Raw genomic sequence first — 23,887 nt, 5'->3', positions numbered from 1 at the left:
GGCTTCCAGCTCTGCAATGGGAGAGTTGCACAAGGTGATCTCCAAGATCCCTTCTGTGACCTAGAACCCTGAACGATGTTTCTGGGAGTCTCTGGGGCTTGAGAACAGATTGAAGGGGTGAAATCTGGGAATCTTATGGCATCTTCCCCGCCCCTCACTCCCACTCCAGCCCCATGTACCCTCACATGCCTCTGGCCAGTAGGACTAACCTCTCTAGAGCAATGTCCCTGAGCACTGGATCCATGACCTCGTTTACACTAATGGAACTTTTAGGACTGGATCTAGGATACTTCATGGTCAAAGGATTAAGTGTGACCATCTTGCTTCTGAGGCAGCTCAGAATCTGATCTCTTACTCTCTGTCCTGAGAAATCTCATGGTATCTGGGGGAGGTTCAGAGGGACAGATGTTTCTCCAGTAAGGACAGTGAGAGGCTGCATGGTGATAGTGACTCTTGGACTTTAGAGTGCATCAGAATCACCTGGAATGCTTATTTGAAATGCAGACTGTTGGCCTCCATACCCCCAGAAATTCTGAGTCCCAACATCCAAGGTGGATGGGTGGCTCAGAATTCTGAGTTTTTAGCAGGCACCTAAGTGATCCTAAGGTGTCTGATGAAGTAGAATGAGTGAGTCTGAAAGCTATATAATCCTTTAAAAAAAAAAAAAAAAAAGAGCTATACACTCTGATTGAAATCCCACCCTGCTACTTATGAGCACTGTGACTTGGGGCAAGTCACTAAGCCTTTCTAGATGTCAGTTTTGTTTGTAAAATGGGGCTATAATAACATCTGCTGCTGCTAAGTCACTTCAGTAGTGTCTGACTCTGTGCAACCCCATAGACGGCAGCCCACCAGACTCCCCTGTCCCTGGGATTCTCCAGGCAAGAACACTGGAGTGGGTTGCCATTTCCTCCTCCAATGCATGAAAGTGAAAAGGGAAAGTGAAGTCGCTCAGTCATGTCTGACCCTCAGCGACCCCATGGACTGCAGCCTTCCAGGCTCCTCTGTCCATGGGATTTTCCAGGCAAGAGTACTGGAGTGGGGTGCCATTGCCTTCTCCGATAACAACATTTACATCTTAATAAACTTGACTGATTTTTTTCAGAGTGTTTTTTGCACTTTACAAACGTTTGTTGAACAAATGGGGTAGGAGTCTATTTGCCCAATTCAGAAACTTGGGAATTCTTGTTAATGTCTCTATCTACCCCAAGCTTCTCAACCACCCAATCACAATTCCCCTGAGCTCTGTGTCCTAAAATATCTTAGACCTACCCACTTCTCTCCATCCCCACAGCCACCACTCTGGTCCAAGCCACCATCTTCCTCTGCCTGACCACTGCACAGCTTCCTCACTGACCTCCCTGATTCCAACCCTTGCCTCTTCTCATTCAGTCCTTCCCAGAGAAGCCATGTTAATCTGATAAAGTAATGCCCCTGCTTCAGACCCTAGCTCTTAGGAAGGCCTTCTGAGTCCAAAAAAAAAAAAAAAAAAAAAAATTCCTCTGCTTCCACCTACTCCTAAGCTTCCTTTTGGCTCCCCTCAGCCTCCAACTCTGCATTTAAGATACTCTGAACTTCTTTCCATTTCCTCCAATGAATATCAGTTTCTCTTGCCCCTGGGACTTCATACAAAGCGTGTTTGCTTTGCTTGAAACTGCCCGCCTCGGTCCCCAAACACATATTCTTCGCCTACTATTCATCTTTCATATTTCCACTTGAATGTCATTTCCTCAGGGCCAGACGTAGCCGTGCCTCTCACATGTGCTCCAGCAACTCTGTCCTTCCTCCATAATAATAACTGTTACACTCTGCGGTGATGACTTCATGCCTGCCTCCACCGCTATGTTAGCTCCCAGAGAACACAAACCTCTGTCTTATCCATTGCTGTATCGCCAGAAAACTCTAGTCAGTCTTTGGCTCAAAGAATGATGAAATACACGAATGAATGAATGAATAAACAAGTGAGAAGGTCCTGGTCACAGGATGTGTCGCGGAGGACGCCCACCTGGTAGTGCGTAAGCCGCGATTAGCTTGGGTCCGGACGTGCCTGTAAAGACAGCCACATGGGGGCGGCCTCAGGCACGCACAGACCACACGGGGGCGCCCCCGGCTCGTTTTACGTGAATGGCACTTCGGACTCAGGTTCGGTTACTGATCACCACTGGGGACAGGAGGCGGGCTTCTCCCTCTGATGGACAATATCGCTCCGCCCAATCTAATTCATCTTTTCCTTGGCCCTGCCCACCCCAGGCCTCGGAGAACCTGAGGGTGGGCGTGATGGAACCGCTGCCAACTAAACTCCGGCGTAGTGCTGTTGAGGCCGAACCAGCGCGCCTGGCGGTCTGTGAGTGGGCGGCGGGTGGCTAGGGGCGGGGCCTCCGCGATGACAGGCAGGCGGACAGCCCCGCCCCTCTCGTCCAGAGCGGCCGCGCCAGCGCTGGGGACAGCAGAAGTGAGTACGTGAGCGGCGCAGCAAGAACCCAGCTCGGACCCCGGACGGCGCGCGCACCCGGAGTCTCAGATCCGAGTCGGGCCCGCAGGAGACCGCTGGATTACTGTGCACACCGAACTACCACCACTCGCTCCCTCCCGCCCCGACCCGCCTCCCCGAGTTCTCTGGCTCCGAGCTTTCCAAGCGCCCGGGATCCTCCTGGACCGGTCCGTCCAGATTCCCCCAGGACCGACCTGCCTGCTTACCCCAGGATCGCCCGGCTCAGGGCACCGCCTGGGTCCCGGAGCCGCCTGCCTGGATTGCACCCTCTCCTTGCCTGGATCTCCTGGGACCGTGCGCGAGCCTTCTCGCGCCCGCCGAGCGGATCCTCCTGCGGGTGCCCGCAGCCCCGCCGGCGCGGCCCGGCGCGGCCCGGCTCGGCTCCCGGAGCCAGCCCCGGCCATGGCCCGAGCCCGCCCGCCGCCGCCGCCGCTGCCGCCGGGGCTCCTGCCGCTGCTCTCTCCGTTGCTGCTGCTGCCCCTGCTGCTGCCCGCCGGCTGCCGGGCGCTGGAAGGTAAGCGGCGTCGGGGGAGTACGTCCAAGGGTTAAGGTGTCCGGGGTCGCCCGAGCAGGGGCCAGGGGTGGGTCCGCGGTGTCGGTCCGATGCGGTCCAGGCTTACTTCGGAGGAGGCTCGGCCACCCGCACCCTCTCCAGAGGCTGGAGCTGGGGTGGCAGGGACGCCTTGGGCGCCGCCTCGTAGGTTCCAGCTGCCGGCTGTCTGCCGGTTGTGGGACCGCAGGCAGCTCGACCTGGGTGAGCGTCCCTGAAAAGTCATGGCCCGGCGGTGAGCTTCTGTAGGAGTGCCAGGCACTCAGGACAGAGGAGCGGGGCCCTCCGCACCTCCTGGTTGCAGGGAAGTGTGCGCGACCCCCACCAGGCAAGGCCGGGGCTCTGAGGCTGCTGCTGGGCTCCCCAGGTTGAGGGGCCGCGTCGGCGAGGAACCTCTTGGAGTTAACCGTGAGAGTGTGAGTGCGTGCACTCCGCTTTGTCAGGGGATGGCTGCGGGGATGGTGAGGCGGGAGCCTGTTATTGTTGACGGTTTACCGAGCGCCAACTACCCACAAGGTGCTGTGTGCACCGCCGTTGCACACTGCTCTGGCGCTCCCCCTCTGCCTTCTTGCAGGACACCCACCCCCAGTGCTGAGGTCTCCACCGAACTCCAGAGGTTGTGGGGTTTGACTCAGGTAGCGCTAGAGCTGATGCCTTACCCATTACCCAGTGGAAAAGGCCAGGCTTCTCCGTGGGTTGTGTGAAACCTGCAGAGAGGGCTGCTGGGGGGGAAGGGTTGCTGCAACTTCCACAGGACTGTGCCTGGATGAACAGCCTAAGTGGTTTTGGCCCCCGTGGGAGAGCTCACATACATCCACTTGACACAAGCCTGCGGGGACAGAGGCACTGACACTGGGCAAACAATAGACAGACAGACAGATACACATACATACACACACGGTTTTCTAAAATTTTTGGAGCCATTAAATGAGGGAATAAAACCCTTCCTGAATGTGGAGGGAAGGACACCACAGACTGGGGGAAACTGAGATGACAGGCAGTACTTCTATTCGGTATCTTTAACCAATCTAGTCACTTTCTTAGTTTAAGAACAAAAACATGAATTCTGTGTGACTTGGTTTGTTCGCATGTTCACAGTCGGTAAACTTGAAGGTTGGAAGGAAAAAAAACAGAGTTACGAGAGTAATGCATCTTCTGGTGCTTTTTCATTTTCTCCAGGAGGAAAAAAAAAAAAACATTCTTCTGAATCCCCATCGTCTTTTATCTCTGAGCCCATTGGTGCTGACAGACTGATTCACACGGGTGGACACATGCAAATCCAGACAGACACACCGAGGTCGCACCCACACTTGGCGCACACTCACCCACATGTGTGTGATAGGATCACAGGCGTGAGAAACCAGTGTGGAGCTTTGTTGTTGATCGCCTCAAGGGTGTGAGCCTGCTGGAGTTCTCAGGTCTGTGTCTTAGCCTAGGAGAGGCGACACCGGCACACGCGCTTACGGGGCTGTGTGTGCCAGGCCCCAGAGCCCTTGTTGTGGGCTGCGGTGGGTGCTGATGCTGAGAGTGGGGCGAAGCGGGGTGGTTTGGGTCAGGTGAGCAAGGGCTACCTGCAAAGGTTCACCCTCTTCCTTCCTTCTTCCCTCCCTGTGTCCCTTCTTCCTCTTTCCCTTCCTTGATTTCTCCTGTTCACTCCTCACAATCTGCTGGTCCCTTTAGACCCTAGCTGGCAGGCCCTAGCCGGGAGCTGGCATCCGGGTTTCCAGGCCCAGGACGTGAGGGGCAGACTAGGAGGCAGAAGCCTGGTGAGCTGCAGCAGCCCAGGAAAGAGAGGGCAGTGGGGCTGTGGCCCCTCCTCTGTCCCTTCCTCCCTCAGCTGTGAAGTGGGGTCTGGGGCTCTTCCCTGACTGCGTGGGTGGTAGCTGGGAGGCCAGGCCAGTGTGGGGCGCTCCTAAGAAGGTGGCAGTGCCTCCCGAGTGTGGCTTTCATGAATTCCTTCACGTTTGCCATATATCAGAATTTAGGGTTTTCAGTTAGTGTGAGAATGAAAGAAAGAAGAGAGATGATGCCACAGGCGCTGACCCCAGCCCAGTGGTCCCCCTACCCACCCTCCTGCCCCCGTTACTGTGACATGGGATAGTAGTGGAACCCACCTCCTAGGGGGTGTTATGAAGATTGAATCCTTCATGTGTGTCAAGTGCTTAGCACATAGCTATTGTTATTCAAGGATTAACTGTTGTTATTATTATTACCCTAGGGTCTGCTCCTTGGGGAGCTCCAGAAAGTGAAACTGGTGTGTACACTTGCTCTGCAGGAGGGAGCTTAGAGGAAGCAATGATGGGGGAAGGAGAAGTTGGTCTGGGGAAGTTGCTATCCCCCTCCTCCCCCAACCTCCATTTCTCTCCAGCTTTGGGAGGGAAAGGTTGGGGTAGGGAGAGACTTGACCTTGACTCCTGCCTGTACCCCATCCTTATTCAGGAACTTGAATGGGGGATGGGTAGATTTGGGGGTCCTGGGCTAGGCCAGAGGGCAGGGCTAGGTGGGACACCCAGCACCAAAGAGCTCTTCAGCATCCCCAAGCTTTATGGGTGGAGGATCTCACCCCTTTACTCCAGCCTTCCCTTTGATTTTGCTAGTATTTGGTTTGCCCTTGGCCTCTGGGGTCGTTATATTTAGGCCAGGTTCTTGAGCTGTGGGTGCTGTCCCTCATGGTCTCATTGGTTAGATGCCAACTAGCACCTAGTTGCTCTTCCATCTACACACTTGGGGTTCACAAAGGTTCTGCCTCCAAATATTTCAGTTTTCCATGAAGATAGAGCCAGGGTTCTTGCTTGTCCTCCTTGGTTAAAGAAACACCTTTCCTTGCCCTCTGATTGATTCTCCCGCCCCCAACACGCACACAAATTGCCCTCGAATTTACCCTCAGTCATGGGGAAACAGGGCCACCTGGTTGCTCACTCTTCTTTTGTATCATGCTCTCCAGTCCCCCAAGCCAAGATCATTCTCCCCTTGGGGATCATGAGCGGAGTCCAGTAGGTGAGCGGACTAGGAACGGGGCGTGGGATGGATGTCCAGACCACAGGGTCCTTCTACCTCAGATAGGATGGGGAGGTCCCTGCTAGGAAGAGACGCTTTGGAGAAAAGAGAAACAGTTACCAGATATAAGAGGTGGGGCTGGTCGGCCTTCTCCCAGGCAAGCTCTGTTGCTGCAGTGGCAGGCTCCCTGGGGAGAGAGGCGTGTGTGAGTCCATCTCTTTCTCAGCGGCAGTGACCACTGAGGAGGTGGCAGCTGAAAAGTGACAGTGGGCTGGGGTTTCTGTGGCTTTCCCATGTGTTTGAGTGGCCTCTGGTGCCCCCCACCCGTCTGTCTTGAGCTGGCACCTCAGAGCTGCGACGAGAGACAGTGGCAGGTACTCGAGGGAACCAGCTTGCCCATCACCGTCTTCCCATTAACCAGAACTGCCGCCGCCGCCACCACTGTGGCCTCAGCGGCAGCGAGCTAGCCAAAAGCTGCCATGGGCAAGGCCTCTGCCACCCAGCCTTCCACTAATTAAACAGCATGAAGAGGCTGAATCACCAGGCCTGCATAGTTTGAAAATTGTAGCCCTGCCTGTTGTGCTGAGTCAAACTGGTTTGTCGGGATTGGGCAGCTGGGGGTGGTGGGGAGGGAGACTGGGTACAGCTGGGCACCTGATGGAGTGGGAGAGGCCCCCTGCCCCGAGGGCTGGCCCTGGCACCCGGTCTCCTGTTGCCTCTCTGCCCTTAGACTCCTGGTCAGACCGGCTGTGGCCAGGATCCCAGGGAAGCCTTTAAAGGCGAGCTGTGCATCAGCCTTCTGGCTGGCTGGCAGGGCCTCAACTGGGGTGGGGGCCATTAGTCCTCTTAGTGTCCGTCGCTTTAGTCGTGTCCGACTCTTTGCAACCCCATGGGCTGTATAGCCCACCAGGCTCCTCAGTCCAGGGGATCGTCCCAACCCAAGGATCGAACCCGGGTCTCTTGCATTGCAGGGTGGGGGCCATGGATGAGCACTGAGGCATTTGGGCTCCTGCCCCTTGCTTCCTCCGCCCTTCTCCTCCCTCTCAGGTTTATTTAATTATAAATCCCCGTGATCTGAGGAGAAGAATGAAAAACAAAATGTGTTCCCTGTTCTGAGATGCTCCCCTCCCCTCTGACCCAGACCTGAGGGCCTTGGGGCCGTGGCAGGGGGAGGGAGAGGAGGTCCTCCAGGTCCTGTGGCAGGGTCTGCTTAGATCCCTTCCTCCTTGGGCTGACCACCCTGGGTGTGCAGGTTGGTACATGCATGTGCACACGCTGAGACACAGGGGAGGGGCGGGAGGGGGGAAGACAGGACAGATCACTCAGGTGGATTGGCTGAGGTAGGGATCCCAGGTGGAAGAGGGGGACCGACTCTGGAGGAGACTTCCCCCTGTCTTTGCAGGCAGGGTCCCAGGGTGTGCCTCCTTGCTCAGACCCTGTGTCTCTGTCCTCCTGCCCCTGCACACTCTGTTGGCCCAGTCCAGGAGTGTGACCTTTCCTGTCGCCTCACAGTCTGTGGTCTGGAGTTTGGGCTGGTTGTTTCTTGCTCCTGTTCTCTAGATTGTTTCTTATTCTCTGGGTCTCACTGGCACACCTGCTCACAGGGTGGGGTGCTTTGTGTGACTTGGGGCTTGGGGATGCTGTGGGATTTAGTAGCTCCATAAAGTCATGTGCCCCTGGCCCTTCACTAGGGCAGGTGCCAGGCTCCCCCCCACACACACACCAGTATGGCCCAATGAGACCCTCAGACACATGCTGGTTGCCGATGATGTTTTCCTCCTGGGCCCCCAACTTACGCGTGGACGTGTTGCCCGAAGCTCCTGAGGCTACCTGCCTTCATCCTAGCACCCCCACCCTACCACAGCCCCAGAGCTGGGGATGGTACCATTGTGCTAGCAGGGAAGTGGCCTGCTGCTTGGGGAAGGGCTATACCTGGGGAGGCTGCACCCTGCCACACCCAGAAGCATCTTCATGCCCCTGCCCCAACCCCAGCCTCGTGACCTGTGACAGCTCCTGCCTGGGCCAGGGCCACAGGAAGCCAGTCTGGGGCTTGTTCCTTCCCTGTGACTCTGGTCAAGGCTGCCCCAGTCTCTCTGCTTTCTCAGCAGAAGAGTGCCCTCTCCCAACTCTTCTCCATTTTGCTTGAAAACTCATCTCAGAAAGAACAGGCTTGCAGAATGTGTGTGTGTGGCATGTGCATCGAGAATGCAACTCTGAGGCTTTACGTCACCTCTAGATATTGATACGTATACTATGTCTGCACGCTCCTGTGGAATGTTTCAGTGCAAGTGGGCATCTGCGCGTGTGCAGCTGATGCTAGTTGTGTGTGACTGTGTAAGAGCATGTCATGGCATCTGTACAGGCAAACTGGTGTTTGTGTTTGCACTTGACTACACTTAAGACTGTGACGTGTGGTTGGCAATAGCGTGCGGCTGGGTGTGTAGGGAGAACGCACTGTTGGCTGCACACGCCCTCGCGGATGCATATGTCTCAGGAAATCCGCACATATGAAGGCTGAGAGACTGAGTCTTTGCCTAAGGCATGCCGAATCTGTGTAGGAAAGATTCATTGTATATGGATGTCTCAGGAAGACTGATCTGTTTGGACCAGATGCATCCGTGTGTCTGTGAAAGGCAGACTGTGTGTGAAAGCGTGTGTGTCTGCGGGTGGCTGTGGCTTTGTGTGTTTTTGTCCACCATATGTGGGACTGGTCGCTCTTTAGCCCCAGTGGTGGGAAGGAGCCCAGCCACTGAGAACTTGGTGAAGTGTGTGCCTCTGTGTGCACAAGCGAGAGCCACACAGCTGCTGCCACGTGGCCATTCCCGTTGGCCCCGTGAAACCTGAAAGGGGTGCTGCTTTCCTTCTGAGCATTGAAGCCCCAGTCCCAGAGAGTTCCAGAAAGGACTGGTGGCCACTTCCTCTGCTTTCTTGCGGGGGGGGGGGGGCGGGGGTGGTGGTGGGGTTCCCTGCCCAACAGAGCCTGTATCTGCAAGTGTCCACCGCCCTCTGGTTTCCCTCCAGCAGCCATGGTGGGACAGAAGGGGGTGGGCATGAGGTGGGCAGCTGGGGAGTTTGGAGACTGCGCCTTCATTCCTCTTTTGTCCTTATCCCCTGTACCTATATCCTTTACTCCAGCAAGTGTGTACTAACACACACACACACCCTACACATAGGAAAGGTGGGCTCTGGAGAGGTGAGTCTCTCCCCTTCAACACCACAGACAGATAGATTCACCGCCCCCCCAACCCCCGCCCCACCTTCTTCCTGAGGCTGGGACACGGGCACCTCAGGGTCTCCCTCCTGCAGAAGGGAGTAAGCCCTTCCCCTCCCCCAGAGAGCAAGCCCCTCCCCACCAGGGTGACCGAGCCCTTCCTCAGGCACACATGACTCGAAATCTAAGTCCTCTCCTCATTAATGGGAAAAATGTGCCGAGATTGAGCGATGGCCAAGGCTGAGCGATGGCCAAGGGCCGATCCCCCCGCCCCCTCCCTCTCTCGCTCCCCAGAAATTAAACAGAAATGAAGAGCCTCCCCTCACCAACCTCCCCCCGCCCCCCTCCCCAGCGCCCCCTCCCTCCCGCCTCTCAGAGCCAGCGCAGGGCTTGTTTTAAACTGTGGAGGAATCTGGCTTGGAGGGGGGAGGGGGCTGAATATTTGGGTTTAAACAGTTCCAGATGGGTTTGGCACAGGCTGAGCAGAAGGAAGTGAGGGAGAGGGAGGAGGGAGGCAGCTCGAGGGAGCGGTGGGAGCCCTGGCCGGCTCGGTGGCGGGCGGCGGGCAGCGGGCAGCGGGCAGACCAGCGGGCGGACTGGCTGGGGGGAGGGGGTGCACTTGGCTCGCGGCTCGCAGGGGCTCCCAGGGACCGCAGCACTCTGGGCTGCTGGCTGTGGAAGAGGCTACTTGGCAACTCCCTCTCCGTGTCTGTCTCCTTGGGCCTCCTTGTCTCTCCATCTCGCTGTCTTTTGTAGTCCACCGCCGGCCATCCCGGCTGTCTGGGCTGTCTGGTCCTAGCCCGACGCCCAGCACATCCCTCCAGCTTGGGTGCCGCCCACCATCCACCCGCTCCGCCCCTCTCTGCCTGTCTCTGGGCCCCTGCTTCAGCCCACCCCCTCTTCTCTCCCCGACCCCTCCACCCCCGCGCTGAACGTGGTGTCTGTCTGTCTGTCTGCCAGAGGGGCCTGTCAGGCCACCGACGACGAAGCTGGGATGGCTCACCCCTCAGCCCGGCCTCCAGGGGCCAGCTGCTGCTGCAGGAAGGAGGAGGGAGCCACGCTTCCCAAGTGAATGGCTGCTGCTGGCGGGCCCCCTTGCCTCACGTGAGGGCCTGGGCCCACAGCTGCCTCTTCCACCATCCCCAGCTCAGAGCCAGACTGCAGGAAACTAGCGAAGACCATAAGCCGGGAGTCTGTAGGGTTTGGGTCTTTCCCTTCTCCAAGTACCTCCAGCCTGCCCCCACTGTTGATGTTGAGGCCCCCAGGACTTCTGGGGCAATCCTGCCCCATTCCAGCTTGGAGTTGAGGGGAGAACCACTGGCTGTCTTCCAGACTATGAGAAAAGACTCAGGACCTCTTTCCCACTCCTAGGTGTAATGTTGGGGTTACACTGCTGAGAAAAGAGTTATTAAGCCAGAACCCAGATCCAGTTCCTAGGGGAGCAAGTTTATGTCAGAAGCATTAATAGACCCATCCTATGGCCAAGCACGGAGAAGGCAATGGCACCCCACTCCAGTACTCTTGCCTGGAAAATCCCATGGATGGAGGAGCCTGGTGGGCTGCAGTCCATGGGGTCGCTAAGAGTCGGACACGACTGAGCAACTTCACTTTCACTTCTCACTTTCATGCATTGGAGAAGGAAATGGCAACCCACTCCAGTGTTCTTGCCTGGAGAATCCCAGGGACGGGGGAGCCTGGTGGGCTACCGTCTATGGAGTCGGACACGACTGAAGCGACTTAGCAGCAGCAGCAGCATGGCCAAGCAAAAGGAAACAGACAAAAACCCCGAAGCTTAGAATGGGATTGGTGCTGCAACAAAGCCCCTGACCCTGGATACACAGAGGAAGGCATCTAACACTGACTTGGGGGTTCAGGGTAGGCTTCTTGGAGGAGGTGACAGCCTGGTTGAGACAAAGTATACACAGGAGCTTTCCAGGCTTTCTGTTTTCCCTTTACAGAAGGGCGTATTGCAGTCATAGTACCCTGGTTAAGAGATTGGTTGTGGAGTCAGACTTGAATTTGAGACACGTTTCGAAACTTTTCACCTCAATTTCTAGCAGTTTTACCTTCAGTTCAGTTCAGTCGCTCAGTTGTCTCCGACTCTTTGCGACCCCATGAATCGCAGCACGCCAGGCCTCCCTGTCCATCACCAACTCCCGGAATTTACTCAAACTCACGTCCATCAAGTCGGTGATGCCATCCAGCCATCTCATCCTCTGTCTTCCCCTTCTCCTCCTGCCCCCAATCCCTCCCAGCATCAGAGTCTTTTCCAATGAGTCAACTCTTCACATGAGGTGGCCAAAATACTGGAGTTTCAGCTTTAGCATCATTCCTTCCAAAGAACACCCAGGGCTGATCTTTAGAATGGACTGGTTGGATCTCCTTGTAGTCCAAGGGACTCTCAAGAGTCTTCTCCAACACCACAGTTCAAAAGCATCAATTCTTTGGCGCTCAGCTTTCTTAGGTCCTATATATATTGTACTTGGGCTTCCCTGGTGGCTTAGACTGTATAGAATCTGCCTGCTATCGAACTCTAGGAGACCTGAGTTCGATCCCTGGGTTGAGAAGAACACCTGGAAAAGGGAATAGCTACCCACTCCAGTATTCTTGCTTGGAGAATCCCATGGACAGAGGAGCTGGGTGGGCTACAGTCCGTGGGATGGCAGAGTCAGGCACAACTGAGCGACTAATACTTTTACTTTTTTCACATACTGTATCCAGGCATCAGTTTTCTCATCTGTAAAAGGGATACACCAACAGTACTTTTATCCAAGGATTGCAGGAACAACTGAACTAGCTCTAGAGGAGCTGACTGGGCCTTGGTGGTCCTCACCCCCTTCTCAAAGAGCATTCCTGTCCTGTCCGCTAGAAGTGGTTGTGTAGGAGGCTGGGTGGGTGTGGGCTCTGGCCTGTGACTGTTCTCCCATTCCCCTGGGCGTGTGTGGGGTGCGCCTTTGTGTTGGGAATGGAGTCAGGGGAGGCCTGGGCAACAGGGTCTGAAGCACACGGCCCTTTGTTCCAGGATAAAGGCCCTGCCAGCCCCTTTGTGTGGAGATTAGCAGAGCCTGTAGGTGTGTGAACCGGCCCTGGATCCTGCCTCATTAACCCAGACCTGGGGTCAGCAACTAACACCCACTCCCAGCTGGCCCGACAAGACATCTTTGAGGCTGTGACATCTCTGGGAGTGGCTGCAGGGTCTCCTCTGGGCCTGGGGAGCTGAGAGCTTTGGGAACCTGGGAGTACCTGGTGGGAACTGATGTCTGGCATCCTGGACTTTCCTGGGCAACCTCCTCTTTCTCCTTATCCTAAGCTTGGCCCCTGGCCTTTTTTCTCTTGTTGCTTCCACAGAGACCCTCATGGATACAAAATGGGTGACATCTGAGTTGGCATGGACCTCTCATCCAGAAAGTGGGGTAAGACCTTCTCTCCATTTCTCCTGAGTGCTGCTTGCCAGTTAGCCCCTTTGCCTCAGCAGGGCTGCCTCTGTGCCCTACTTGTCAGTTTCCCCACCTGTGGCATCCGCATCGTCTGCACCTGTCACCTTCCCCCTTACCTGCTGGTCCATCTCTGAAAATGCTTTCCTCTCTGACCCTTCAGCCTGCCTCTGTCCTTCCTCCCACATACACACCATCTTTGTCCCATTCTCCCTCTGCCCGCCCCTCAGCCTGTCTTCAACCTGCTCCCATCCCTTTCTACCTGGCAGCCCTTTGCATGTCTGTCATCTCCCTCCTTCCTGGGTCCTTGAGAAGAGCACTGGCTTGGGAACAAGGAAGCTTTGGTTCCAGATCTCTGACTTGCTGTGACTTTGAGCAAGACAGTTTACCTTTCTGGGCCTCCGTTTCTTGAATGTTACATTCCTATAGCCCTTGACATCTCTAAAGTGTTCTAACTGACCTCCCTCGATGGCCTTCACAACTGTACTAAGTTCTGGAACACTTAGTCTGGGTTTGGGTGATGTTACAGACCCTCAAGTCACCAGACCTGATTCTGTGACCTTGGGCAAGTCCCTGCCTTTATGAGTCTTGGCTTCCTCTTCTCTGGAGTGGGAACAACAGATGTGTCTTCCAAGGAACTGTGAAGGTTAAATGTGATGGTAATAGTAGTAATCAGTGTTTATTGGACCTATTTAATTCCTCACAGCCTTATTTACTTTCAATCAGTCCCATTTTATAGACAATGAAACTGAGGCATAACGATAATAAGTAATATAGCTGATAATTACAAAGTACTTATCAGGTGCCCCATTCTAAGTGCTTTATTCAGTTAAAGTCATTTATTCTTTAAATATCTTTATTCTTACCATGTTCCAGATGGGGAAAGGGAGGCCAGGGAGGTTAAATGACTTACCTGTAGTCACACAGCAAACAGAGAACTGAGACTGGAGCCCACTAGTCTATATGCTCAGCCACGGCACCACGGAAGCATCTCTGTGAAGTAAATATAACAGGTCAGATCTGGGCTTGTGATCAACACCCGGCAAATGCTGGTCTCACTGTCCATCTTTCTCACTTGCACAGTGGGAAGAGGTGAGCGGCTATGATGAAGCCATGAACCCCATCCGTACGTACCAGGTGTGTAATGTGCGGGAGTCCAGCCAGAACAACTGGCTTCGCACAGGGTTCATCTGGCGGCGAGATGTGCAGCGGGTCTACGTGGAGCTCAAGTTCACTGTGCGGGACTGCAATAGCATTCCCAACATCCCTGGCTCCTGCAAGGAGACCTTCAACCTCTTCTACTATGAGGCTGACAGTGACGTGGCCTCAGCCTCCTCCCCCTTCTGGATGGAGAACCCCTATGTGAAGGTGGACACCATCGCACCCGATGAGAGCTTCTCCCGGCTCGATGCTGGCCGTGTCAACACCAAGGTGCGCAGCTTTGGGCCGCTCTCCAAGGCTGGCTTCTACTTGGCCTTCCAGGACCAGGGCGCCTGCATGTCACTCATCTCCGTGCGCGCATTCTACAAGAAGTGTGCGTCCACCACCGCAGGCTTTGCACTCTTCCCTGAGACCCTCACTGGGGCTGAGCCCACCTCACTGGTCATCGCCCCCGGCACCTGCATCGCCAACGCCGTGGAGGTGTCTGTGCCCCTCAAGCTCTACTGCAACGGTGATGGGGAGTGGATGGTGCCTGTGGGCGCCTGTACCTGTGCCACCGGCCACGAGCCAGCCGCCAAGGAGTCCCAGTGCCGCCGTGAGTGAGGACTGGCCTAGGGGAGGGGATGGAGGACAGGCCTGGGCCACCACTGCCCACTGCCCCCTAACCACCACTTTCTTGCCTGCCAGATCTGGGGCAGAGGGAGGAAAGGGAAGAGGGGGATCAGGTGCCAAAAATGTTGGACAAGAAGGGAGATGAGAGAAAATGAGGAGAGACACCAGGATCGTAAGAGAAATAATGAAACTAAAGAGAGAGGAAGGAAACCATGGGGAATCCTTGACAAAGAGGCACCTGGAGAACATGCCCAGAGCCTCGTGAGGCCAGCAGAGATGCCCGCTTGTCCAGGCCCAAGTGTATGTGTCACCTGGAAATATTAGGTGGGCCTTGGAGCTCCAGGCACCTATGCTTGGCCCTTTAACCTGGGGATCTCGTCTGCATCTTAAGACCCTACATTTATAGTGCAGAGATCAGAGGCCCAGTCTCTGAACTCCTGAGTTCTGACTCTGCCACTTACCACCTGTGAGACCTTGGGCAAGTCACTGAACTCTGAACCCTGGTTTCCTTATTATGTGCAAAATGGGGGCATTAGTGGTGATTCCTTCATGGAGCTGTAATGGGGCTGAACTGAGTCAATGCATGGGTGCCCTTGGAACAGTGCCCAGCACATGGGGAAGCAGAGCACCATGTAAGTGTCTGCTGTGACTTGCAGGAGTCCTGGGATGAAGGGGACAGGGATTGTTTTGTCCTTGATTCATACACAAGAGCAGGTTTCCCAGGTGGCACAGTAGTAAAGTATCCACCTGCCAATGCAGAAGATGTGGGTTCAATCCCTGGGTTGGGAAGATCCCTTGGAAATGCCAACTCACTCCAGTATTCTTGCTGGGGAAATCCCATGGACAGAGGAGCCTGGAGGGCTACAGTCCACGGAGTCGCAAAGAGTCAGATACGACTGAGCAGCTGAGCACATGCAGACGCAGGCATACAAGGAGGGTAGGGGCCTGCCTCTGGTAGCTTGCCAAGACTCATAAGACCTCACAGAGTACTAGACTTTCCAGCTATAACCCCCATTCACGAGAGGTTCTCTCATCTGAGCCTCACACAGTCTTGTATGGTAGATTCCAGTTACCTCCTCTGTTTAGCCAATAAGGAGGCTCAGAGAGGTTCTGCTCTCCAGGTCTCATGGTGGGGAATGTGGGCACTGGGACCACAGCCTCATTCAGCTGCTGTTCCATGCGTGTCAAGGTGCTGAGGGCCTTGTCTGCCCTCCTGGGGCTTGCAGCCTGAAGCGCCAAAGGGTGGGAGCCAGCTCTTAGCACAGCCCCCGGTGTGGGGGGCTGGTGGCCCAACCTGGCTGTGAGACTTCATGTCTGTGCTGTCATGGGAAGGTGAACAGTGCCTTGCCCGGCGCCTCTCCACTTCACTATGGGAACCTGCCCCCAGACTTCCTCCTCCTAAGTGGAGAAAGGGGGTGGGGGTGATGAGCCTGACAGCCTGAAGAGGGGCTAACACTCTGCAGGTCCCTGGCAGGAAATGCATGCTGGTTCCCATGGCAACCAGGCTGGCCTGGCCCCTGCCCCCTCTCCCACTGGCTCAAAAGAGCTTGGATGGAATATCACCTTAGTCAGGGGAGATTAAACCCCAGAGAAGGCATAGCCCCAACTCCGGGCATCCCACACTCAGGATAACCTTCTAGAAAGCAATTGTGTATGGACAGGGTGACCATATGTGTTAGTGTGTCCAGGTCAGCCCTGGTTTACGCCCATCAAGCTATCGTGATTATTACTTGTGACCCCTTTCACTCTCAAAACAGTCCAGTTTGAGTAATAAATCATATGGCCATCATAGATATAGGGGATCTCCAGAAACCCAAGTCCAGATAGAGGTGCCAGGTGTTCAGGCACCGAGCTCTGGGCTCCCTCTTGGGATTGGGGTTCCCCTCGTGGACACTTTGAGGCCTCTGAACTCCAGGTGACCTCAGCCTTCCTGCCTGGTTTCTTTCTCTCCTTTTCTCACCCCTTCTCAGCCCTCACCCCTGCCCCAGGGCAGAAAGGAGCTGCTGCCCTGCTCCTGGTGGGCGGGGAGAGAGGTGGGCCGTGAAACTCAGAGTCCTCAGAGTCCCCACCGCTGGTTGTTCTGGAGTGTTCTTGAGGCTCTTCAGGAGTAATTGTCCTTGAGTTTCAGGGAGGGGTGGGGGCATCCCAGCAGAGTAGAGGGTGCTGCCAGCCTGCTAGTGGTCTCTTCCCATCCCCCTCCTCCTCCTCCCTCTCTCTTCCCTGTCTCGACAAGTCCAGGCTGTCCAGGTGATGGAGCTGACGTCTTCTTCTATGAGGCCCCAGGGGTGCGGGTGGGGGAGGGGTGGGGAGGAATCCGCTGACATGGGGTTTCCACGAGGCAGAAGGGCCTTTTGTAGCTGCAGTCAGAGTTAGGCAATACTAGCATGGCCTGCACAGTCTGGGAGGTGGAGGGGCCAAGACCTGTGCTGGGGAAGGGCCAGATTCCCATGGAGGTGTGGAGGGTTGTGTCTGCAGGGAAGGGAGCTGAGACTTCCATCCTCTTCTCCCCCACAGCCTGTCCCCCCGGGAGCTACAAGGCAAAGCAGGGAGAAGGGCCCTGCCTCCCCTGTCCACCCAATAGCCGCACCACTTCACCAGCTGCTGGCATCTGCACCTGCCATAACAACTTCTACCGCGCAGACTCCGACTCCGCAGACAGTGCCTGTACCAGTGAGTGGTGGCGCGTCTTCATGTTCTCTATTCCAGGCCTTCCCTCTGCAGGCCAGGCTGGGGATGCCTAAACAGTCTCTATGAATATCTCCACTTTGCAGATGGGGACACTGAGGCTCAGGGTGGGGGTTAGATGTTGTGCTCAACCACAGCGCAGGTAGGAAGTGACCAGCCCCTGAGCCAGAATCCAGGTGAACTGAAAGGCTTAGCCCTCCACCAATACTTAATAAGCATCTGCTAGCTCCTAGCTGGGTATCAGGAACTGTCTAGGACCCTCCAGTCTACTGCTGCTTCTTCTGTCTAGGACTGCTATTCTTTTGGTCCAGCTCTAACCAGAGAGGGGGCCTCACATCCCTGGGGCAGCCTGGTATTCTGCTTTTTCTCTACTTTGGCCTTTGGTGCCAGGCATTGCCAGGCGCCAGGAATGATGCAGTCAACTGTCCTAGGAACTTGCAACCTGGTGGGAGAAACAGATGTGGAAATAGATAACAACCGTATAATGTGCTAAATGCAAGGCTGGAGGGATGCCCAGAAATGGTTACGGGAGTACAGAGGATGGGAAGAGGAGGAATCAAGGAAGGTTTCCAAGAGGAGGTGACCTCTCAAGTTGAGCCTTAAAGGCCAAATAGGAGTGTAAAGAGGCATAGGAAGGGTATTCTGCATATGAAAGCAAAGACAAAAGCAGAGGTAGGAAGCAGCTTGGAGAACACAGGCGCTCTGGGCAGAGGGTGGTCCCCGGACCCCAGCTCACTGCTCTCCCCCTCATCTTCCCCACAGCGGTGCCATCTCCGCCCCGGGGTGTGATCTCTAATGTGAATGAGACCTCACTGATCCTTGAGTGGAGTGAGCCCCGGGACCTGGGTGGCCGGGACGACCTCCTCTACAATGTCATCTGCAAGAAGTGCCACGGGGGCCCCGGGACCATGACCTGCTCACGCTGTGATGACAACGTGGAGTTTGTGCCTCGGCAGCTGGGCCTGACCGAGCGCCGGGTGCACGTCAGCCACCTGCTGGCCCACACGCGCTACACCTTCGAGGTGCAGGCGGTCAATGGCGTCTCGGGCAAGAGCCCTCTGCCCCCCCGCTACGCGGCTGTGAATATCACCACCAACCAGGCTGGTGAGGAGGGCACATGGGAGGGTAGGGCCTGGTTCATCTTCCCCCACCCAGAGCGGAGTTGTCTGGGGCCTGCCCATGGACCACCGGGGGGCCCCTGGGACCTGGGTCCTTGGGGAGGATGCCAGAGCCCGAGAAGCCCGTGCTGAGCCCCACCCCTTCCCTAGCCCCCTCCGAAGTGCCGACACTACGCCTGCACAGCAGCTCCGGGAGCAGCCTGACCCTGTCCTGGGCACCCCCAGAGCGGCCCAATGGAGTCATCCTGGACTACGAGATGAAGTACTTTGAGAAGGTCAGAGTCTCACAGGGCAGGAAGAAGCCCTGGGGCAAGAAGATCACCCCAGATAGTGTTGGGGGCCCCTGGGAGGGAAGCTTTGGGTACTGAGGAGGGTGGGCAGGGGCCAAGGGACGTCAGGACCCACTGAGACTCAGTGTCCTCCTGGTGTTGCAGAGTGAGGGCATCGCCTCCACCGTGACCAGCCAGAAGAACTCCGTGCAGCTGGATGGGCTGCGGCCCGATGCCCGCTATGTGGTCCAGGTCCGAGCCCGCACGGTAGCTGGCTATGGGCAATACAGCCACCCAGCTGAGTTTGAGACCACAAGCGAGAGAGGTACATGTCCCCCCACACCTGTCCCCGCCCCGCCCACCCTTGCCACCCCTCCACTCACCTGTGCCTCCCCCTCGTCTCTAGGCTCCGGTGCCCAGCAGCTCCAGGAGCAACTCCCCCTCATCGTGGGCTCAGCCACGGCTGGGCTGGTCTTCGTGGTGGCTGTGGTGGTCATTGCTGTCGTCTGCCTCAGGTACTGATGGGCTCAGGGGCCCACTGGAGCATTCCTTTAGTGCCCTTGAGCCCTCTCAGCGTATAGGTGACCATCACCCACATCAGACCTGGAACCACAGCCTTCCTAGGCCCAGGGTGTCATTGCTGGAGAGGCCCTTTCCAATCCACACCCATGTCTTCATTCTATGCCCTCCCTGTCCCCAAATTCCCTCTGGGATCAAGACCACTGAGCCCCTTGCCACAGACCCAGAGGCAGCTGTAACCACTGACTATGAGACCAGGCACTGGGCCGTCCCCTGTGCACTCTGCCCCTCCTATGAGCCCAAGGGTTCACTGAACGGAGGGAGCTTGGACTTGTCTCAGGCCTCCCCTCTCCCCTTCCCCCTAGGAAGCAGCGGCACAGCTCTGATTCAGAGTATACGGAGAAGCTACAGCAATACAGTGAGTCTGTCTATTCATTTCCACCTCCCAAAGCTCCCTTGGTCCCTGCAGGGCTTGGGGATACCCTCTTCCCTGGCTGGGACTTCATTCCCTTAACTTCTCCCCTGGCTGCCCCGTCCTGCTTCCAATTAAGTGCCATTTCCTGAGCCCCTACTTCACTCTTGCTAGCCCCAGAGATGAGTGAGATGTGACCCCTGTCCTCAGGGGTAGTTAGTCTTGTGAGAAAGGCAACATACGTACACACAGGAAACAATGAGAAAACAATTCAGAGTTAAGTCGGGGGTTCCTGCTACAGAGGGCAGTGAGCATTCAGAAGAGAGGAAGGCTTCCTGGAGGAGGTAGCCTTGGGCTGAGCTGAGCCAGGTGAGATTTAGCGGGGTTTAGAGAGGTGGAAGGAAAAGGCAGTGGCACCCCACTCCAGTACTCTTGCCTGGAAAATCCCATGGATGGAGGACCCTGGTAGACTGCAGTTGATGGGGTCGCTAAGAGTCAGACACGACTGAGCGACTTCACTTTCACTTTTCACTTTCCTACATTGGAGAAGGAAATGGCAGCCCACTCCAGTGTTCTTGCCTGGAGAATCCCAGGGACGTGGGAGCCTGGTGGGCTGCCGTCTATGGGGTCGCACAGAGTCAGACACGACTGAAGTGACTTAGCAGCAGTAGCGGTAGCAGAGAGGTGGAAGGGGGAGCATTCTGGGCTAGAGGAACCTTTGGAAGGTAGTGGGTGGGGTGGAGAGAGTGCCCAACTGTGGGGGCAGTGAGAAGACTGGTTTGACAGCTGCTGGGAAGCCAGGCCGGGTAGTTGCGGCCAGTCCTTGGAGGGTCGTGAAAGGCAGGCAGAGGAGTTTGGACTTGACTGCACCATAGGTAATCTGAAAGGCTCTCAAGCTGGGGAGCAATACAATGAAAGCATTGTTGTAGGAAGACAGGTATGCAGGCTGGATAGGTGAGAAAAGTCCAGAGGCAGAGAGCCCAGCTGGGCGGCTGTTGCAGTAGTCTGGGTGTTGATGGCCTGGCAAGGTCAGGGGCTGAGGGAATGAGGGGAGGGATGGGTCTGAAACAGGCTTTGACGTGATGAGAGATGAGGGAGGAAGGAGAAGACTACTAGGTGTCTAGCCTTTATGGTCGCTAGTTCTCACCAAGGGGACAGTGGTAGGATGGGAACGGGGGAGCTCTAGCTTCTTCAGAAAGGAATACAGAGCAGGCTTAGCAGGGAGGTTGGGAATGTGCTCCTATGGGGGTGGGGGATAGGGAGGAAGACTGGGGCAGGATCCGGGTGGCAGAGTTCCCTCACTGTCCTCAGCCCAAGGATCTGGCTCCCTCTCATGCCCACCTTTTCTTCCTCTAGTTGCTCCTGGAATGAAGGTTTATATTGACCCCTTTACCTATGAAGACCCTAATGAGGCTGTGCGGGAATTTGCTAAGGAGATTGATGTGTCCTGTGTCAAGATTGAGGAGGTGATTGGAGCTGGTGAGTCTGTTGGGGCACACAGTGGGGAGGAGAGGCTGAGGGTTACCCCTGGGGGAGGGTGGAGGCCAGTTAGGTACAGAAATAGCTTAGTACCTGTGCCCTGTGCTGTGCAGGGGAGTTTGGAGAAGTGTGCCGGGGTCGACTGAAACAGCCCGGCCGCCGGGAGGTGTTTGTGGCCATCAAGACCCTGAAGGTGGGTTACACGGAGAGGCAGCGGCGGGACTTCCTCAGCGAGGCCTCCATCATGGGTCAGTTTGACCACCCCAACATAATCCGGCTGGAGGGCGTGGTCACCAAAAGTCGGCCAGTCATGATCCTCACGGAGTTCATGGAGAACTGCGCCCTGGACTCCTTCCTTCGGGTAAGAACCCCCTTCCACTCCCTAAGACAGCTAGGTTAGGTAAACCACCTGCTCCCACAAGTTAGACCCTATACAAGCCCAAATATTTGCTGAGGTGGCACAGTGCAGGGAGAGAGCTGGACCTTCAGAGCCAGGAAGACCAGAGTTCTCACCCTGACTGCCCCCTGCTGCCTGTGTGACCTCAGGCTTTACTTAACCTCTCTGAGTCTCAGTTGCCTTGGTTGTAAAATAGAAGTGGAAGAGCTCTTTGGGTATTCACAGGGGTTCATCAGGTGATATATACAGATGCTGGCCACACAGGAGGGCAGCTCCTTACTCTCAGTGCACGGTGGATATGGTCAGAGGGGGTAGACGAGGCGTGGTCTTGAAGGACCTGGGAAGGTGAGCAGGCAGGCAGGTCCTGGATGGAGCCAGGGCCGGGCTATAGGGGATGGGCTGCCTCCTGAGCCTCCTCACTGTCTCCAGCTCAACGATGGACAGTTCACGGTCATCCAGCTGGTGGGCATGTTGCGAGGCATTGCTGCCGGCATGAAGTACCTGTCTGAGATGAACTACGTGCATCGAGACCTGGCTGCCCGCAACATCCTCGTCAACAGCAACCTGGTCTGCAAAGTCTCAGACTTCGGCCTCTCCCGCTTCTTGGAGGATGACCCCTCTGATCCCACCTACACCAGCTCCCTGGTACAGGAAGCAGCTGGGAGGGAGACTGGGGGCGGGGCCAACCAGGCAGGGGCTCGGGGCTGGGGACCAGCCCCAAGACATAGGGTGAAGGGCGTGTGCCCCCCTCACCAGGGCGGGAAGATCCCCATCCGCTGGACCGCCCCAGAGGCCATAGCCTATCGGAAGTTCACCTCTGCTAGTGACGTCTGGAGCTATGGCATCGTCATGTGGGAGGTCATGAGCTACGGCGAGCGACCCTACTGGGACATGAGCAACCAGGATGTGAGTTGGACCTGCCAGAGTGCTCGGGTGGGTGGGAGCTGCTGGGGAGCCGAGTGGTGGCTCACTCCAGGGTTCCTGGCTCTTGGCTCAGGTCATCAATGCCGTGGAGCAGGATTACCGGCTGCCCCCACCCATGGACTGCCCCACAGCACTGCACCAGCTCATGCTGGACTGCTGGGTGCGGGACCGGAACCTCAGGCCCAAATTCTCCCAGATCGTCAACACCCTGGACAAGCTCATTCGTAATGCCGCCAGCCTTAAGGTCATCGCCAGTGCCCAGTCTGGGTCAGTACCTCAGCCTCTGCTCCGGAGCCAGCAGCCCTACCCTGCTTCCCCTGACATCAGGACTCATCAGTTCCCCTCTTCTTCCCACAGCATGTCACAACCCCTCCTGGACCGCACGGTCCCCGACTACACCACCTTCACGACAGTTGGTGACTGGCTAGACGCCATCAAGATGGGGCGGTACAAGGAGAGCTTTGTCAGCGCGGGGTTTGCATCCTTTGACCTGGTGGCCCAGATGACTGCAGAGTGAGTGTGCCTCACATTTGGAGGGCTGGGGCTGGGGACTCTGAGCTGGGCCCGGGTGGTGGGCAGGAGGGGAGGCACTGACGCTACCCTTGGCCCCTCTGCAGAGACCTGCTCCGGATTGGGGTCACCTTGGCGGGCCACCAGAAGAAGATCCTCAGCAGTATCCAGGACATGCGGCTGCAGATGAACCAGACGCTGCCTGTGCAGGTCTGACACCCGACTCCCACTGGGTGCATGCTCCACCAAGGACTGTGCAGGAACTCCGACCAGCCGACTGGACTTTTGGACTTTTGGATGCCCAGCCTTAGGCTGTGGCCCAGAAGATGGAAGACTGGGAAAGGCCCAAGCTGGGACTTCTCCCCCAGGCCTGTGCTCCCTCCCCAGGAAGTGTGCCCCAAACCTCTTCATATTGAAGATGGATTAGGAGAGGGGGTGACGACCCCTCCCCAGCCCCTCGGGGCCCAGGCCTTCCTGCTCGCTGGTGGGGGGATCCCCACCACCTCAGACTTGGCTGTTCATCAGTGCTGGAGGTCCTGGCATGGTCAGGTGGGGAATAAGCCTGGGTTCCAGGGCCCAGCCCTGGCAGGGGTCTGGCCCCCCAGGTAGGCAGAGAGCAGTCCCTCCCTCAGGAACTGGAGGAGGGAACCCTGGGAATGGGGAAACGTAAGCCCCCCGCCGGAAGCCAGCTGGCACCTCCAGTTTGCACAGGGACTTGTTCTGGGGGCTGAGGGCCCTGCCCCACCCCCGCCCTTGGTGCTGTCATAAAAGGGCAAGCAGGGGCCAGCTGAGGAGCAGCCCCTTGCCCCCCAGAGACTGACTCTCAGAGCCAGAGGTCGGATGTGTGTGTGTGTGTGTGTGAGTGTGTGTGAGCGTATGTGTGCATGCACTGGCCTGCACAGAGAGCATGGGTGAGTGTGTAAAGGCTTGGCCCTGTGCCCTGACGTGGGGCCAGTTGGGCCGTCAGCGGAATAAAGGCAATAAGATGATTCTCTTGCCCCTCCTCATTCCACCTCCCAAATTCATGGCCCCTCAGCCCTGGCCCTTCAGAATTCCCAGGAGTCATTGGGAGGCCAAATCCAGGCTTCCCCAGGCTCAACTTCCTTTTTGTGTTTCAG

General features: G+C 56.5%; 1 protein-coding gene across 1 annotated transcript; it reads left to right on the top strand.

Moving 5' to 3' along the window:
• Nucleotides 1-2,428: 2,428 nt before the first annotated feature.
• EPHB3 (EPH receptor B3) lies at nucleotides 2,429-23,758 on the top strand. The gene is made up of 16 exons (XM_006056734.4): nucleotides 2,429-3,005; nucleotides 12,598-12,662; nucleotides 13,767-14,439; nucleotides 16,971-17,126; nucleotides 17,904-18,245; nucleotides 18,410-18,534; nucleotides 18,694-18,853; nucleotides 18,935-19,043; nucleotides 19,413-19,465; nucleotides 20,816-20,938; nucleotides 21,052-21,299; nucleotides 21,765-21,980; nucleotides 22,092-22,241; nucleotides 22,333-22,526; nucleotides 22,617-22,772; nucleotides 22,877-23,758. The coding sequence occupies exons 1-16, from the start codon at nucleotides 2,894-2,896 to the stop codon at nucleotides 22,983-22,985; spliced, it is 2,991 nt and encodes a 996-aa protein (XP_006056796.2). The 5' UTR covers nucleotides 2,429-2,893; the 3' UTR covers nucleotides 22,986-23,758.
• The last annotated feature ends 129 nt before the right edge of the window (nucleotides 23,759-23,887 follow it).

The sequence above is a fragment of the Bubalus bubalis genome, chromosome 1 (assembly GCF_019923935.1).
Source record: "Bubalus bubalis isolate 160015118507 breed Murrah chromosome 1, NDDB_SH_1, whole genome shotgun sequence".
Taxonomy (NCBI): domain Eukaryota; kingdom Metazoa; phylum Chordata; class Mammalia; order Artiodactyla; family Bovidae; genus Bubalus; species Bubalus bubalis.
The sequence above is the reverse complement of the archived record's forward strand: the minus strand, read 5'-3'. Positions and strand labels throughout refer to the sequence as shown.